This window comes from Frieseomelitta varia, unplaced genomic scaffold (assembly GCF_011392965.1).
Source record: "Frieseomelitta varia isolate USP_RPSP 00005682 unplaced genomic scaffold, Fvar_1.2 scaffold_835, whole genome shotgun sequence".
Lineage (NCBI taxonomy): Eukaryota > Metazoa > Arthropoda > Insecta > Hymenoptera > Apidae > Frieseomelitta > Frieseomelitta varia.
The window spans coordinates 229,451-248,150 of record NW_025110629.1 but is presented as its reverse complement, the minus strand read 5'-3'; the positions used below and the strand labels follow the sequence as shown (position 1 = coordinate 248,150).

General features: G+C 36.8%; 1 protein-coding gene across 1 annotated transcript in view; it reads left to right on the top strand.

Annotated features, from left to right (window-relative positions):
- LOC122536446 overlaps positions 1-18,700 on the top strand; it is a 117,745-nt gene that overhangs the window by 87,831 nt on the left and 11,214 nt on the right. The window contains exons 94-123 of the mRNA XM_043668821.1: positions 25-342; positions 912-1,226; positions 1,473-1,808; positions 1,892-2,194; positions 2,700-3,005; positions 3,088-3,405; positions 3,788-4,108; positions 4,332-4,646; positions 4,727-5,059; positions 5,224-5,526; positions 6,049-6,354; positions 6,745-7,062; positions 7,175-7,504; positions 7,824-8,129; positions 8,524-8,844; positions 9,142-9,447; positions 9,720-10,025; positions 10,109-10,426; positions 10,519-10,842; positions 11,178-11,486; positions 11,909-12,241; positions 12,474-12,776; positions 13,069-13,374; positions 13,599-13,916; positions 14,250-14,579; positions 14,748-15,059; positions 15,676-15,996; positions 16,476-16,781; positions 17,143-17,442; positions 18,029-18,349. Coding sequence (XP_043524756.1) covers positions 25-342; positions 912-1,226; positions 1,473-1,808; positions 1,892-2,194; positions 2,700-3,005; positions 3,088-3,405; positions 3,788-4,108; positions 4,332-4,646; positions 4,727-5,059; positions 5,224-5,526; positions 6,049-6,354; positions 6,745-7,062; positions 7,175-7,504; positions 7,824-8,129; positions 8,524-8,844; positions 9,142-9,447; positions 9,720-10,025; positions 10,109-10,426; positions 10,519-10,842; positions 11,178-11,486; positions 11,909-12,241; positions 12,474-12,776; positions 13,069-13,374; positions 13,599-13,916; positions 14,250-14,579; positions 14,748-15,059; positions 15,676-15,996; positions 16,476-16,781; positions 17,143-17,442; positions 18,029-18,349 — 9,462 coding nt within the window. The remainder of the gene's footprint in view (positions 1-24; positions 343-911; positions 1,227-1,472; positions 1,809-1,891; positions 2,195-2,699; positions 3,006-3,087; positions 3,406-3,787; positions 4,109-4,331; positions 4,647-4,726; positions 5,060-5,223; positions 5,527-6,048; positions 6,355-6,744; positions 7,063-7,174; positions 7,505-7,823; positions 8,130-8,523; positions 8,845-9,141; positions 9,448-9,719; positions 10,026-10,108; positions 10,427-10,518; positions 10,843-11,177; positions 11,487-11,908; positions 12,242-12,473; positions 12,777-13,068; positions 13,375-13,598; positions 13,917-14,249; positions 14,580-14,747; positions 15,060-15,675; positions 15,997-16,475; positions 16,782-17,142; positions 17,443-18,028; positions 18,350-18,700) is intronic.

The following is an 18,700-nucleotide window of genomic DNA, read 5'->3' as shown; positions in this document are numbered from 1 at the left end:
TCTGATTATTTTATCGTATTTTAGCGGTCCCGGTGAATCTTTCCCCATGTAGTCCATCACCATGCGGTTTTAACGCAATATGCAAAGAACAAAATGGTGTAGGTTCATGTACCTGTTTACCTGACTATATTGGTAATCCTTACGAAGGATGTCGTCCTGAATGTGTGATTGACACGGACTGTACATCCACGTTCAGTTGTATAAGATCTAAATGCCAAGATCCATGTCCTGGTACTTGTGGAATAAACACTGAGTGCAGAGTTATTAATCACCGTCCTGTTTGCACATGTATTCAAGGTTACAGTGGAAATCCATTCCAATATTGTATTCCTACTCCGATAGGTATGAACAAACTTTCAAATTTTTTGTTTGATATCATCATGATAAATATTTTATATATCCTCAATAAGCTTTAATGAAAAGAAAAGTCAAGGTTTACTTGGAAGACGTAGAAACTAATCAGTACAAGTTTTTTTTATATTAATAATTGCATGTGATAAAAGACATAGGATAATTGTTCGTAGTATATTTAATATTAAAATAAATTATACAAGGAAATGTGAGTTAAAATGAAAAGAAATATTTTTTATTACATTGTTAAAGAATTCGTCTTTTTTTACAAGTTATTTTGAATAATTTATTTTAATAATTAAAACTCACATGCAGACAATTAGTCCACTATTGTGTCAAAATCTTCAGACATTGAACAGTTTAATTATCGGTATTATAATAATTATAATATAATGAATAAATTGTTTTATCAATTGAAGATTTTGAAAATATAATGTATTTGTATAGTACAAGTTACTTTTAATGAGAAGTGAGTTCATTAACTTCTGAGCCCTCCATTTATAACTAATAGCTATCAGAAATATTTTTCATGGTGTAAAACAAAAATTAAAATCTTACAGAAGATGAAACAAAAAATAAGGATCCGTGCAATCCTTCACCTTGCGGACCAAATAGTCAATGTCGCGTTGTAAATGGACAAGGTGTTTGCTCCTGTCTACCAGAATTCACGGGTACACCTCCAATGTGTCGTCCCGAGTGTACTCTAAATTCAGAGTGCCCTCAGGATCGCGCATGTATTAACCAAAAGTGTGTTAATCCATGTCCTGCTTCCTGCGGGACATTCGCCAATTGTGCAGTCAGGAATCATAGTCCATTCTGCACCTGCAGAGAATTATACACTGGAGATCCCTTCACTAGATGCTTCCCTACTCCACGTAAGATATTTCGAAAGTAATTTAACCTTCTACTGCCGACACGAAGCCTGAATTTTATAGATAATAATGAAAATATGCAATAGAGCTGAATCAGTTACATGATTTGTCAGGAATGTTCTAAAATCATTTACACTTCACTTCAAGCTTTTATAAGTTCCATTATAATCTCAAACAAATAGTATCTGTGGTAGGAGAATTATATTACTTTAAAGATAGATAAATTTCATTTCGTAATTTCCCATTTAGAATCAACACCACCTACAGCAATTGAAGTTTCACAACCCTGCCTACCTTCCCCTTGCGGACCAAATTCAGAATGTCGCGTGGTCAATGGAGGACCATCCTGTCAATGTCTACCTACTTACATCGGTAGCCCTCCAAACTGTCGTCCAGAATGTACAGTAAATTCTGACTGTTCCCCTAGTCAAGCTTGTATGAGAGGAAGATGCAGAGACCCTTGTCCAGGTTCTTGTGGTTCCAATGCTCAATGTATGGTGCTTAATCACGTTCCAATATGCTCGTGTTTCGAAGGATACACGGGAGATCCTTTCAGCAATTGCTATTCTGCCCCGGTTAGACCAAGTAAGAAAATTGAAAATACTTTGTTAAATAGAATTTATGATATGTTTAAAAAAACATGAGAGATACATTTGTTTCCTTCATAGCTGAACCGACTGTCGTTGATCCCTGTGCATCATCGCCTTGCGGCCCCAATGCACGTTGCAACGATGGAATTTGTACATGTTTACCAGAGTATCAGGGAGATCCGTACGTTGGTTGTCGACCAGAATGCGTACTGAATACTGATTGTCTTCAGAATAGAGCTTGTATAAGAAATAAGTGTGTTGACCCTTGCCCTGGCACATGTGGTGTAAATGCAGAATGTCTAATATACAATCACGTACCCATGTGCAACTGTCCCAATGGAATGGTTGGAAATGCGTTTGTTCAGTGCAATATCGTGGAAGGTACAATATTTTTTCAACCCTTAATTTATATCAGTAAATTGTTGGTTACATACTTCACACTGACTGGAACACAATACTTCCAGTTATGTTCGTGTATATTTAATTTTAACTTCTGTTTTATAATTAATCACAGAAGTCTACATATATGTTATACTACATATATGTATCTATTAAGTTTGATATATTTAAAACAGAAAAAGAATTTAGATATTTTATGGATATTAATTAATTTGTTAACTTGATTTTGTTATGTTAAATTGTTTCTGTAATATTGAAAATTTGTCAGATGTATGTAAATTTTTATTTTATACGATGTTAGCAAATTTATGTCACGACTATGATATTTCAAAAGAAATGAGACACACTTTCGCGTGTCTCTGTCAATACTCATAGTCGTGCCACAAATTAGGGGTTTTCGAACCGTCTCGACAGGCGTCAATACACCAAGTCCTAAGGACTCAAAAGCAAACTCTCTTAAATATCTACCATATTGTAATGATGACAGATGTTGAAAAGGAAAATCCTTGCTCACCTTCGCCCTGTGGACCAAACAGTGTCTGTCGAGAAATCAATGGACAACCCGTCTGTTCCTGCGTAATAGGATTCCTGGGTACACCACCTTCTTGTAGACCAGAGTGTACAGTCAGCTCCGATTGTCCTTTGACAGAAGCTTGTAACAATCAGAAATGTGTAAACCCCTGTCCTGGCTCATGCGGATTTAGAGCCACCTGCAATGTTGTCAATCACAATCCTATATGCAGCTGTCCACCTGATTTAACTGGTGACCCATTCGTTCAGTGTGTTCCACAACGTAAGACTTGTTTTCCCTGATATTTCAATGACCAACGAAATGTTTTAAGGTAAATAATCGTAATTCACACGTGTACTTTTAGCACCCGAGCCTGTAGTGCCGCAAAACCCATGCGAACCCTCTCCATGTGGACCCAATGCAGAATGCAGAGTCATCAATGATGCACCCTCTTGCTCTTGTTCACCGGAATTCATAGGCACCCCACCCAATTGCAGACCTGAATGTGCCAGCAATAGCGAATGTCCCAGTAAGCAGGCCTGCATGAATCAGAAGTGCAGAGACCCTTGTCCTGGATCCTGTGGGGCAAACGCTGAGTGTCGTGTTGTCAGTCATACTCCCATGTGTGTCTGTCCCAGCGACTATACTGGAGACCCTTTCACTTTATGTTCACCTATACTACGTAAGAATGAAGTATTTCTTTTTTTTTTTTTTAAACTTTCAATTATGATCGCCAAAGATTTTGATTCCTTGAAAATATTCTATTCTATTTTTTTTTTTTTTTTTTTAGTTTAATTTTGTTTGATTCCTGAAAGATACTAATTTCTATTTTTTAATCTCTGAATGATAGCTGCTAAAGATTTTGATTCTTTGAAAACACTACTTTCTACTTTTTCAATTTTCAGATTACAATCATCAATAATTGCCCACGAATACTACAGTATTTCTTATTCTTTACTGTTAATGTCATTTATTCACAGCAATAGCAATCATCTTGAACAGTTGAAATCTTTGACACTAACTATACTCACTGATCATATTTTTGTTATTTCGAAAATTTTTAGCTGTCCCTATCAACGTGTCACCGTGCACCCCATCGCCATGCGGTTTCAACGCGATGTGCAAAGAACAAAACGGTGTAGGCTCCTGTATCTGTTTAGCCGATTATATAGGCAATCCCTACGAAGGTTGTCGTCCTGAATGTGTCGTTGACACCGACTGTCCGTCCACGATGAGCTGTATACGCTCCAAATGTCAAGACCCTTGTCCAGGCACTTGTGGTACAAACGCAGAGTGCAAAGTTATCAATCATCGTCCTGCTTGCACATGTATTCAACGTTACAGTGGAAATCCCTTCCAATATTGTACTTTGATACGTGAAATAGGTACGAATACACTCTCAATCGTCCTTGTATTTAATTTAAACTTTGATTAATGGAAAGAGTGACCGAAAAATTAAGCAGTATATTAAGTAATACTTGAACTTGCAATAAAAAATCTAATTATAAACTATCATTTGGTATCAAATTTAGTTTTAAAATTCAAAACGGAGTCACTCTTTCGAAGGCTATCAAAATATTTCACACGATGGTAATTAAAATTTTATAGAAGATGATACAACGTACAAAGATCCATGCAACCCTTCATCTTGCGGACCGAACAGTCAGTGTCGCGTAGTAAATGGTCAAGGAGTTTGTTCATGTTTGCCAGAATACACAGGCACACCTCCCATGTGTCGCCCGGAATGTGTTCTAAACTCAGAATGTCCACCAAATCGCGCGTGCGTTAACCAGAAATGTGTGGACCCGTGTCCTTCTTCCTGTGGAACATTCGCCACTTGTGTGGTTAGGAATCACAGCCCAATTTGTGCATGTAGAGAGTTATATACCGGAGATCCTTTCACCAGGTGTTTCCCTGTTCCACGTAAGCCATTTTGAAACTGGTCTAAACTTCGATATTAGTTTAAATTGCTTAGATTTTTCATTTCGTGATTTTTCGTTTAGAGCCAACACCACCTACAGCAGTCGATGTTTCACAGCCCTGTCTGCCTTCTCCGTGCGGTGTAAATTCAGAATGTCGCGTAATCAATGGAGGTCCATCTTGTCAATGCTTGCCAAATTACATCGGAAGCCCTCCAAATTGTCGCCCAGAGTGTACAGTAAATTCTGATTGTTCCCCCAGTCAGGCTTGTATGGGAGAAAAGTGCAGAGATCCTTGTCCAGGTTCCTGCGGCTTCAATGCCCAGTGTAGAGTATTTAATCACGTTCCTATGTGTTCCTGTATCCAAGGGTACACTGGCGATCCTTTCAGTCAATGCAATCAATTAATCAGTCCTCGTAAGTAATAGTTTCTTAGAAATATTCTTTATTTAGCATTTCTTTTTAGTCTTTATTTTGTCATTTTGATTCGTTCTTCTCCAAGAGCTCTTTAATCAGCACCTTCGATCTCCATTTAATCGACTCTATTTCAGTAATTTTTATTCAATATTTTCAATCTTCAGCTGAACCATCGGAGATAGATTTGTGTAATCCATCTCCCTGTGGACCAAATGCTATATGCGACAATGGAATTTGCTCTTGCATGCCTGATTACTACGGAGATTCCAATATCGGTTGTCGACCAGAGTGTGTACTTAACAACGATTGTCCTCGAAACAGAGCTTGCGTGAAGAATAAGTGCGAAGATCCTTGCGTCGGTGCATGTGCCACTGATGCAATGTGCGAGGTGGTTAATCATGTTCCAATGTGCAGTTGTCCTACTGGATTCGAAGGAAATGCCTTTGCATTCTGCCGTCCAGCTATAGGTACTTCGCTATTTTGGAAAATGAACTTTCTATCTCTTTAATTCAACACGTTCGCAATCGCTGTTTTTCTAACTATTAAATTTTCACGTATCAATATGAGCGACATTTATATTTACACACATTACACATGTTATGTGTCGTATTGGATTATCGAAGATGAAAATCATATTATTTATTTATCGAAGCATGAAATGGCAATCGTTCCTTGGTAAACTTTATTTCGAAATGACAACAACAAAATCATGCACTGCTCGAGCATTTTAACAACAGTAAATATTGGACAATTAATAAAATAACTATGATAAACATGTTGCAACATTAAAAAAGTTAGTCAGTGTAGAAACTGCGTAGAGAAGCATCTTCCATGAAAATAAATTAATAAGAATTTATCTACTTCTCTTATTACATACGTATTACATCTGATAGCGAACGTGTTAAAAAGTCAGTTAGATCAAGATAATTTATTACGTTAAGAATGTCGAGTAAATGAAAATCTCTTCACAAGTAATTATATTTCAACAGCCGAACTTCCATCTAATCCATGCAGTCCATCACCTTGCGGTCCTAATAGTCAATGTCGAGCGAAGAATGGCCAAGCAATTTGTAGTTGCGTACCAGGCTACCTAGGAAACCCACCAATCTGTCGTCCAGAATGTGTGGTCAGCTCTGATTGTCCACCAAATGAGAGTTGTAGTAATCAGAAGTGTATAAATCCATGTGTGGGCACTTGCGGCTTGGCAGCTCGTTGCACTGTCGCGAATCGTAATCCCATTTGTCACTGTCCTGAGGGATTCACGGGAGATCCTTTCGTTAGGTGTACTCCACTTCGTAAGTTTTCTTTTTTAACGCAGGGATTCAGAGCAAAAATGGTACAAGTTTTCAATTCAAATGAAATTAAACTAATACAAAAAATAATATAAATGACATTAAGCTAGAATAGAAACGAAATTACATTAAAAATTATTATATCAAATACTGTATTAAATGATCGATTACTAAAGTATCTTCTATCAGAGAAATGAAAAAAAATTGAAAGTTTACGTTATTTCTAATACTATACAAGTTTTATGAAAAATTTCTAAAATTCATTATATTAACTCTCTAAATATCTCTTTATTTGTTTTGAAAAGAAAATGTACCAATATTTGACTGAATCTTTCATATACCATAAACGCTTAAATATCCTCCCAAGAAACTTCATTTTTGAAATAATTATAGCACAAGCTCCACCAGAACCGATAAACGTTTGCCAGCCATCACCATGTGGACCCAACGCTCAATGTCAGATATCAGGGAACTCACCTTCCTGTAGTTGTCTACCTGAATTTATCGGTTCACCACCATATTGCAAGCCAGAGTGCATCAGTAACAGTGAATGTCCCACGAATTTGGCCTGCATAAACCAAAAATGTCGCGATCCTTGTCCCGGTTCCTGTGGTGCCAATGCAGAGTGCAGAATAATTAGTCACACACCTATGTGCGTTTGCTCTCCTGGTTTCGTTGGTGATCCATTTGTACAGTGTATTCCAAAGCTAGGTAAGAAATGAACAAAACATCAAACAGATCTTCATTATCCATCATGGAATGTTCAAAAAATATTTTGTTCTCGAATGAGTTCCTTGTAAGAGAAATAATTTCAAATTTATAGTCGCCCAGAGTCCAGTAGAGAAATTCACCCCGTGTGTACCATCTCCCTGTGGGTCTAATGCAGTGTGCAACGAACAAAATGGTGCAGCGTCTTGTAAATGCATTGCTGATTATATCGGAAATCCTTATGAAGGCTGTCGACCAGAGTGTGTCATTAATTCCGATTGTTCAGCTAATCAAGCTTGCATTAGGTCTAAATGTCAGAATCCTTGCCCAGGATTCTGTGGATATAACGCTGTTTGTCAAATTGTTAATCATACTCCACTGTGTACTTGTCAGTCTGGATACACTGGAGACCCGTTCGTTCAATGTAGCGTTATTCAAGCTCCACGTAAGTTTTTTTAGTATGGTAGAATTTTTTTCTCTTTATTATTCGAGGATTTATTATTTGACTGTTTCATTGGAATTTTCCTGTACTCGAACGTTCTATTATTTGAACAGCGTATGTAGTTTATTAATTTAATATGAAATTGACATCACATGAATTGATATTTTATCAAAGGAAAAATATATAGTAATAATTAAATTGAGAAATATAAGAGAAAATTATCGTGAAAATAGTAAAATTATCGTTGTGGTTCCACTGATTTTTCAGACATAATATTAAAGTTAAAAGTCTACATGGTTTTGTAACATGAGTATTTTTATAGCGGAACCAGCTGATCCTTGCAGTCCATCTCCTTGCGGTCTAAACAGTCAGTGTCGTGCATCCAATGGACAAGCTATTTGTTCATGTTCACCCACATTTTTGGGATCTCCACCAATGTGCAGACCAGAATGTACAATCAGCACAGACTGCACAACGAACCGTGCTTGTAAAAATCGTAAATGCGTCGATCCTTGTCCTGGAATTTGTGGCATAAATGCTAGATGCGAGGCCATTAATCACAGTCCCATTTGTAGCTGTAATGTAGGATACACGGGCGATCCTTTCGTTAGATGTTTCAAAGTTACAAGTGAGTACTTGGGTCTCGGTTGTTGCGAAATTATTTAATCCATTCGAAGCTGACTTCTAATTAAAAAAAATAATTCTCAAAGATTGATATTTCGAAGTCTTGACGGTTTTAATTGCAGATCATTGATTTTCTTATTTATTTTGGAATTAATACTATTATATTTATTACAATATCTATATATGTAGCTTAAATTCCTCGATACACAATATAAATTGGACTTAAATATTAAATTAAATCAAAATTAAAATAGAAATTAAAACAATGAAAACATATTATTTAAAAAGTTTTGTAGAAAAGAAATAATGCATGAAAGCCGATTGTCAGAAATATATCAAAATGCAATATTTCATGAAAGAGATAACAGTATATTCTAAATAATAATATTTTTCTCTAGTGGTATCAGAACCAGTGAATCCTTGCGTTCCTTCACCCTGTGGCCCGTTCTCCGTGTGTCGTGTCGTTGGAAACGCGAACCTACCAAGCTGTACCTGTATGGATGATTACACAGGAACTCCACCAAACTGTCGACCACAATGTACTATCGATTCAGAATGTGCCAGTAACCGAGCTTGTCTAAGGCAAAAGTGTACAGATCCTTGTCCAGGCTCCTGTGGTACTGGGGCAGAGTGTCTAGTAGTAAACCATATGGCTGTGTGCACTTGTCCCCAAGGATTCACAGGCGACCCATTTGCCAATTGCTTCCTAGAATCTCCTCGTAAGAATTAGCCATCAATTTTCAAATTTTATAGAAACGAAACATCAAGATATTTTTTTAAAGCTAGGGTTTAACTCATAACTGGTATCATAGAACGTTGGAAGCAGAAATGTCAGAAGTTTTATTTTATCTCTATGTAAGGAGAATATTAAATACAAAATAAAATTAAACATCTTAAATTTTTATAATATGATATAATTATCTGTGATCTTACGATACCACTTAAGGGTTAATAATATTTTTCCCCGCAGTTTCACCTTTTGGAACTTTAGCATTTAATGATATCTTTCCTGCTAGCTTCACCACCAGCACCCCAAGACGCCTGCAACCCTTCACCATGCGGATCAAACGCACTCTGTCGCGATGGTATATGCACTTGTCTGCCAGAATATCGCGGTGATCCATATTACGGATGTCGACCGGAATGTGTTCAGAACCCAGACTGTCCTCTCGATAGAGCTTGCAATCGTAACAAGTGTTTCGATCCTTGTACTGGTGTGTGTGGACGAAATGCCGAGTGTGTGGTGATAAACCACACTCCCATGTGCAGTTGTCCCGATGGCATGTCAGGAAATGCGTTCACAGCCTGTTTCCCAGTAAAAGGTAAATTCGATCAGCAATTTTTATTATTTTTATTTTGATGAGATTTATGATGCTCGACTACTCTATAGTCGAGGTGTCGAAGTAATAAAAACTCGAATCGAAGAACTTGAACCGAAGCTATTATTTAGGATTTGGTAATTCGATGATACACGATGTTCAGAAACGTGTTTTCTGTGGTAGAAATTTTTATAGGAGAATTTTAAAATTATTTCAGAATTATGTTTTATATAGAAATAAAAATTTACTTGTAAACTCCCTTTACTTGTGCGCAGACCCAGAAATATTACAACCCTGCAACCCGTCACCCTGTGGTCCAAACAGTAGGTGTCAAGACATCAGTGGACAGGCAGTCTGTTCCTGTGTCCCTGGTTACATAGGAAACCCTCCAGCTTGTCGACCTGAATGTATCGTTAACAGCGACTGTCCATTGAACGAAGCATGCGTGAACCTCAAGTGTAGAGACCCGTGTCCTGGATCCTGTGGAGTGACAGCTAGGTGTCAGGTGGTCAATCATAATCCTATTTGCAGCTGCCCTCCGGCATTCACTGGCGATCCCTTCGTACGTTGCTTACCTAAATGTACGTGCCCTTTCGAATCATTTAATTTGAAAATGACTCTTTGGAGGAGAGAAATTTAATCTTTCGATTGTCTTCTTTAAAAGCTGAAGAACCCGTGCAACCAACCAATCCCTGTCAGCCATCACCGTGTGGTCCGAACGCAATTTGTCAAGTGATCAATAACTCCCCATCGTGTTCCTGTCAACCAGAATTCATTGGCACTCCTCCAAATTGCAAGCCAGAGTGTATCAGTAATAGCGAGTGCAGTAGTCACTTGGCGTGTATCGAACGTAAATGCAGAGATCCTTGCGCTGGTTCTTGTGGTTCGAACGCGGAATGTCACGTTGTGAATCACGTGCCGTCGTGCATTTGCGCGAAAGACTTTACGGGAGATCCGTTCGTTCAGTGCATCGCTAGACAACGTAAGTGCCTTGAAATGACAAGAGTGACTCAAGCAATTCCGATTCCAATTCAACTTAATAATCGATTAAAATTCGTCATTAATTTCTTCTAGCGGAAACAACAATCGCACCTAGACCCTGTCAACCTTCTCCATGTGGAGCAAATGCTATTTGTCGCGAACAAAATGGTCTTAGCTCTTGCACGTGCTCACCCGAGTATATTGGCAATCCTTACGAAGGTTGTCGACCAGAGTGCACTCGATCGTCAGATTGTCCCTCTCATTTAGCTTGTATCAGATCCAAATGTCAAAATCCTTGTCCTGGTATTTGTGGCTCCAATACCAATTGTCAAGTCGTGAACAATCTACCAGTGTGCAGTTGCATCCCACAATACACTGGCGATCCATACGTGAATTGCGTATACAGAGTTCTCACGAGTGAGTAATTAATAATTAGTAATTGAAGAGTACAGAAAGAGAAACGTGATAAATTATATTTCTCATTTTTTTTTACAAAAAAGAAGTTTTTAAAGAGACACAAGTTTTTAAAAATGACGTTTGTAATTGTCATTTTTCTCTACATTTCAACTTGTGGTATTGACTAATATAATTTAATTATTAAAATATTGTTTGCTTCAATGACTATTCTAGTCATAAAATAACATCATAAACAAAAAATCGTACGAGATATCAGGTTTTTCTCTCGCGAGCTTCAATTTGTCTTTCTATTCTCATATGGAGACAAAAATTCTATGGAGTTACAAACTTTACAGTTGAAGAGGACCGAGATGTATGTCGACCATCACCTTGCGGCCCGAATAGTCAATGTCAGAATGTAAATGATCAGGCAGTGTGCTCTTGCCTGCCTCAATACGTAGGAACTCCACCAAACTGTAGACCAGAATGTGTCGTAAATTCGGAATGTAACTCGAATCTCGCGTGTATTAATCAGAAGTGTAAAGATCCTTGCCCTGGTACCTGTGGTCGCAATGCACAGTGCAAGGTTGTCCATCATAGTCCAATTTGTAGCTGTGGAAGCGATTCGACAGGAGATCCGTTCGTCTATTGTTTCCCTGCTCCAAGTAAGATGGGAAAAAATTCTTGTTCTATAATTCTTTGTAAAGAAGTTTCTAATAATTTTATATACACGTGTATAATATTGTGAATTTCGAAACATGGCTCGAAAGAATTGGAAATTTTATTGGAAATTGATATAATTTTGAAAAACTCGGAAGAAAAAAGTGTGAGATAAAAAAGAAGATTGTTTTGTCTAAGTATCAATTATTATTTATTAACTTCATATTTATGATACTTTTCTGAGTAGTAGTAAATAAATTCCGATATTGTTGTCAAATCATCAAACTCTAGTGTTAATCAAAATGGAATGATATATTTTTTCTTTGATATATTCTTTCGATCCATATGAAAAAATTTAAAAATTCTATTATCAATTGAACAGCGTTCCCTATTGGTATCTCATGTTCCAACGATATTTACTGTATAGTGCCAAAACCAGAAGAACAATACCCAAAAGATCCGTGCGTTCCATCCCCCTGTGGTCCAAACGCGATGTGCAAAGCTCTTGGAGAGACTCCAGTCTGCACTTGCATGAATAATTACATCGGAATGCCACCAAATTGTCGAGCACAGTGTTCCATCAATTCAGATTGTCCAGCAAATGAAGCTTGCATTGGAGATAAGTGTAGAGATCCTTGTCCAGGATCTTGTGGCGTGAACGCACGTTGTACAGTGGTGAATCATACACCAACTTGTACTTGTTCCGAAGGATTCACCGGTGATTCTTTCATCATCTGTTTGCCAATTCCTTCGCCAATGAGTAAGTCCCAATGGATTCTATTAATCATACTAATAGAATTTCAGTAATTATGTACAGTGGTAGATAAAAGACCAATAATGTTTCTATTATGAGTGAAATAGCACTGGAATTAATATCGATATCAAATTGTAACTGGAGAAGCATTGGTCCAGTATTATACTTTCTAGTAATCTAGTCAATTGTGTATTTTGTATAAGTGTTATACTGGAAGGAGTACATTAACTTGTTTCAGTCCCAGAATCCCCAACAGACCCATGCAACCCGTCACCTTGTGGACCAAACGCACAGTGCAACGATGGCTTATGCACTTGCGTGTCTGGTTATCTAGGCGATCCATATACCATTTGTCGCCCTGAATGCGTTATCAACACCGATTGCTCCCGAAACGAAGCTTGTCTATTGCAGAAATGCAGAAATCCCTGTATAGGAACTTGTGGAACAAATGCAGAATGCAACGTGATCAATCATCTACCCATGTGCAGTTGCCCTAGGAACATGACAGGCAACGCTTTCGTTTCGTGTAGTCCTGTCCAAGGTTGGTTTCGACTTCTTTCCTTTTCATCGTTTCCCCGAATTATTTTCACTTGCATAATGGACGATGTGAAACCGAAAAGTATAATGAAATGGACAAAATAAAATAGTTACTGATATTAAAATTGGAAGTGTAACAAAAAAGGAACATTACGATCGTACGAGTTTATCGAAATGCAAATTACAATTGCAATGACATTGCAATTATTAGAGTGCATTAAATATTAAATTTGAAAATCGGTGTCTTTATTAGCACATTATTATTAATATTTTTAACTTTCCTCTGGAACATACAGAAACCAGCATGGTTGATCCGTGCAACCCATCACCCTGTGGTCCAAACAGTCATTGTCGTTCCTTCAATGGTCAAGCTGTCTGCAGTTGCGTTACTGGATTCAAAGGATCACCACCATTCTGTAGACCGGAGTGTGTCGTTAGCACCGATTGTCCACGTAACAGAGCCTGCAGTAATCAGAAATGCATCGATCCTTGTCTCGGTGCTTGTGGACTATCTGCCCAATGCACCGTGATCAATCATAATCCTGTATGTAGCTGTTTCGAACAGTACACAGGAGATCCATTTGTTCAGTGTATCCCGAAAAGTAAGATCTATTTGCCACGCCAAATATTTCTCATTGAAAATATATATTTTATCCCGGTTCTTCTTGAAAATTTAGAAATTTAGATATTTAAAATTCGTCACAAATCTTTTCCTTGAAATTTATAAATTCAAAATTCTTGAAAAAAATCAAAGTATATCTTTATATTTATTGAATTTATTTCTATTCTGAAAAGTAATGCTTCTAAGATTGGGATTTTCTTTTAGCAAAAGAGCCAGACGTCCCGATAAATCCTTGTCAGCCATCACCTTGCGGTCCAAACGCTCAATGCCAAGTGATCAACAATGCACCCTCGTGTTCTTGTCTGCCCGAATACGTAGGAATCCCACCATACTGCAAACCCGAGTGCCTTAGTAATACAGAATGTCCAACGCAGCAAGCTTGCATCAATCAGAAATGCATAGATCCTTGTCCTGGCTCTTGTGGAAGGAACACAGAGTGCAGGACTATTAGTCATACCCCAATGTGCACTTGTGCAAGCAATTTCACTGGAAATCCGTTCGTGCAATGCACACCCCAACCAAGTAAGATCTTCTCTTTCTTTATCATTCATTTTTAATATGACCAGAATATAATTGCGAATGTTTTGATTGCCTTTGCACAATATCGTAATTCTTTCGAACAATCAAAATGCATTATCATAATTAAGTCATTGTGAAGACTTTCAAATGTTTAAAATGCACTATGGTTGTTTCTAAAGAGCCGCAATGGATTATAATTGTCTTTAAAGAGTTTATTTTCACAGTGTATTATCATTGTTTTTAATGCATTACCTATCTGTCTTCATTGGAAATTTTTATCCTTTGAACTTAACATATGTACACAAAATTAATTTCATTTTTTTATATCACTTATAGTCGAAGATACAATACCGCAAAAACTCAACCCCTGTCAGCCATCTCCCTGTGGTCCAAATGCCATTTGTCGCGAATCATATGGTACAGTTCAGTGCACTTGTTTACCGGACTTCTACGGAAATCCATACGAAAATTGTAGACCAGAATGTATTATAAATACCGACTGTCCATTCAATCGAGATTGTGTAAGAAACAAATGTCAAGATCCCTGTCCAGGAACCTGCGGCCTTAACGCAGATTGCCAAGTGGTCAATCACATTCCAATCTGCAGTTGTAGTTCAGGTTACACCGGTGATCCGTTCAGATTTTGCAACGTACTCAAACAACCTAGTGAGTGTCTCAAATTTTCAGAATGTATGCTCTAAGTATACAGAATTTGATAACATTAGTATCTTTCAATCAGTATTACAGTATCTTTAACAAAATAATAACTAGTAAATTGGAAAAGCTAAATTAAAATAATTGAATAATAATATTATACTATGATAATATTAATAGCTGCACCAAGTGCGACAAATCCGTGCGAACCTTCACCCTGCGGGCCAAATAGTAGATGTCGCGATGTGAATGGTCAAGCCATTTGCTCTTGCCTTCCTGATTTCAAAGGCACATCTCCGAGATGCAGACCAGAGTGTGTAGTTAGTACAGAATGTGCTAGCAATAGAGCTTGTGTGAATCAGAAATGCGTTGATCCCTGCCCGGGAGTTTGTGGAATAAACGCGAGATGCGAGGTCTTCCATCATAGTCCCATTTGTAGCTGCGATGCTCGTCAGACGGGAGATCCGTTCGTAAAATGCTTTGACATGACCAGTAAGTGAATCGTTTGAAAGAATAGCTTTTTAATACTCTGTTTCTTGAATTAAATTGTGAATCATTTGAGAGAATAGTATAGTCTCCATGGTATAATTGGCTAGAAAATGATTATACATGCAAAAATAAGAAAAATAATGAAATTTCGTTTCGGAGAAAATTTGTCAGATATACTTTAATTGATTAATTGGAAATTAAGAAGACCTCATGATCAATAGAAGATTATTCTACTTGCGAAACTAAGTGAAAAATATGAAATAAAATTTTTTATAAGACGCTCGAAAACGAGGCATCAAACGAAAAAATTTTATTCTATATTTTCGATCTATTTTTACACATAGAATTTTTTCTATTGATCGATTATTTCTTTTCAATTCGAAATCAAACTAGTCGATTTTCTCAAAAACACAACGTTAAATGAAAAACTATTATTCTTTCCTTTCTTTTTATTTTCACATGTAGAATTACTCTCCAGTTGGTTATACCTTCTTTTTTTTTTTAAGAGTACTCTCTATATTTAATAAATTACATATTTCTGTGTTCGTATACACATATATATGAATTACGCCTTGGTATATATTTTTTTAAATATTACGAGGGAATTCTTGAATTTTAGCACCAAGTCCACCTGTGCCCGTAAATCCGTGCGTTCCATCACCCTGTGGCCCGTTCTCTCAATGCCAAAACATAGGAGGCATTCCATCATGTTCCTGTTTGCCCAATTATGTTGGTTCAGCTCCTAACTGTCGACCAGAATGTTCAATTAATTCAGACTGTACCAGTGATAAGGCTTGCATCAGAGAAAAGTGTAGAGACCCATGTCCAGGATCCTGTGGAACGAACGCATATTGCAATGTGGTTAATCACACACCTATTTGCACTTGTCCTAGAGATTACACCGGAGATCCCTTCACCAGTTGTCGTCCAATGCCCACACGTAAGGATTATTATTGATTATTACGGAAACTTATCAAAAAATGTTTGAAAAGTATTTGAAATTATAAAAAATTTTAGGTATATTCTCATTCAAAAAACTTGAGACTATATTTGTTTATTAAAATCTTTGTTGTATAAAGTACTATTTCATTTTTCCAGTTTTAAAATAAATATAATTATTTATCCTATAACTTTTGATTTAACAGTATCATATTATAGTCTATATATTATTATATGAAACGTTTTTATATAATATATAATATATTACTTGAAAATATTATTATAAATTATTACAATATATTCGAATCATATGGTAATTATTACAATATATTCGAATCATAAGATATCGAACATATCTTTAGTACCATAAAGAGACATTTAGTATCAAGAGATTAAAATTTGAGACCGACCTGTTAATGTATGTATTATTAATTATTAATGTTTTAATTATTAATTAATAATTGATTGGAACAAATGCAGCTGTCCTGCCAGTCCTATCAGACCCATGCAACCCATCGCCCTGTGGACCAAACACTCTTTGTCGAAATGGCGTGTGCAGCTGCATAAACGAATATCGTGGTGATCCCTACCAAGGTTGTCGACCGGAATGTGTTCAGAATTCAGACTGCACTTTCGATAAAGCTTGTTCCAACAATAAGTGTGTGGACCCTTGTATTGGAATCTGTGGACAGAACGCCGAGTGCGTTGTAGTTAACCATATTCCCACTTGTAGTTGCGTGGAGAATTACGAAGGAGATTCATTTACCCTGTGTAAACCAATTCAAAGTGAGTGTAATTAGAATTAATTAATCCCGAAATTGAAAAGTCCTATTAACCCTTGAATATAATTTTCATTGGTAGAACAATGTTCTATCGACTAAATTTGGAAACTTCTATCAACCTCTCCTATTAATAAATTTTTAAAAAACTCCATTTACCGTTAATTACTTTAATTAACACTCAAGAAAAATCTTTAAAAATGCTACGAGCCCCTGATAATTAATTTTCGAAGAGATTACAGATGAGGAAGGAACACTTTATTAACCCTTAATTAGTTTTAAAGAAACATTACAAAAATTCCATTAACCAGAGAAAAATGTCATTGATCATTGATTAATGAATGACTTTATGTGTCACGTTACGATAGAACGTGTGAAACCCTGTGAACCCTCGCCCTGTGGACCCAACAGCGTTTGCCGCGAATTTGGCGAGCAAGCTTCTTGTTCCTGTCTCCCTGGATACTTTGGAACTCCACTCAGCTGTAGACCCGAATGTTTGGTGAATTCTGACTGCGAACAGAGTAGAGCTTGCGTGAACGAACGCTGCCAAAACCCGTGTGAAAACGTTTGTGGTCAAGGAGCGTTGTGTAACGTGAGAAATCATAATCCCATTTGCAGTTGCCCCGCACAGTATTCCGGTGACCCGTTCGTCAGCTGTTTCCCCATGAGTAAGTAACCCACCAATGAGTATTTCGATCGGTGCTGTCTCTAAAATTCATGATCTTTTCCTTTTTTGAATATTTTTTTACTATTTACAGGTTCTCCCTGTAATTTTTAAATAAATAGAAGTGGAGTTTTTGTTCTATCTTTATTATTTTTAATTTTTTATTTCTATAAATTCTTCTTAAAATGATGGAGATTTTAATTTTATAGATTCTCTATAAAGAATTGAAATGTCCTTAGAATAGAAGAATTTCTCTTTGAACTTCAATTACTTTTGTAATCATTCCCCTTTGAATCTTATGATTACTAATTATCATTTCCCTTTAAACACTACTATTTCTACTTATCAATTACTTAATCATTCCCCCTTTATTACCCTACTATCACCAATTGTTAATTATTTAATTATTCTAGCACAAATCTCTCATTCAAAACAAAACAGTCAATTTGTAAGATAAAGAACAAATTCAAATACTATTTAATGCAGTAAGTTCCAAACAGCACCGATTTCTATTTCAAAATGCTGCACCAAAAGTCGACGAGAGTCGAGCATAAATTTTTAACCGTGGAAAAATTTTTATCAACGAACAGAAACGCAAGAAGAACCTAGCCAGGACCCATGCAAACCCTCGCCGTGTGGACCAAACTCCCAATGCACCGTGTCACCAGATAATAAAGCCTCCTGTGCCTGTATGCCTGAATTTATAGGCGCTCCTCCCAATTGTAGGCCAGAATGTCTCGTGAACAGCGAATGTCCCAGCAATCAAGCTTGCGTTAGACAGAAGTGTATCGATCCTTGTACAGGACTCTGCGGCTCTAACGCTCTCTGCCAAGTTACCCTGCATTACATCCGTTGTGTGTGTCCCGAGGGATACACCGGAGACCCGTTCACTGTTTGTTCCGTGGCCAAGAGTAAGGAATAATTCCGTGATTAAGGAATAATCGAACTTTGTCGAGCCACCAAGAATGAGAGATGAAGTCTTGCATATTTTTGTTTGTTCGAAACGTTTCGTGCTTCTTTTCATTTGTCAGAGACATTTTGTTTTACGATTATTTAATTTTTTGACGAATTATTGTTTATTTTTTTATTTATTTGAGATAAGATTATTAAGATTATTATGTATCATTTAATATTATTATTATTATTATTATTATTATTATTATTACTGCGGATTTTTATGCATTAATGAGAAACATGAAAATGCAATAATACCTAGAATGTATACTCGATTCAAAAACATGTAAAATATTTAAAATATAGTA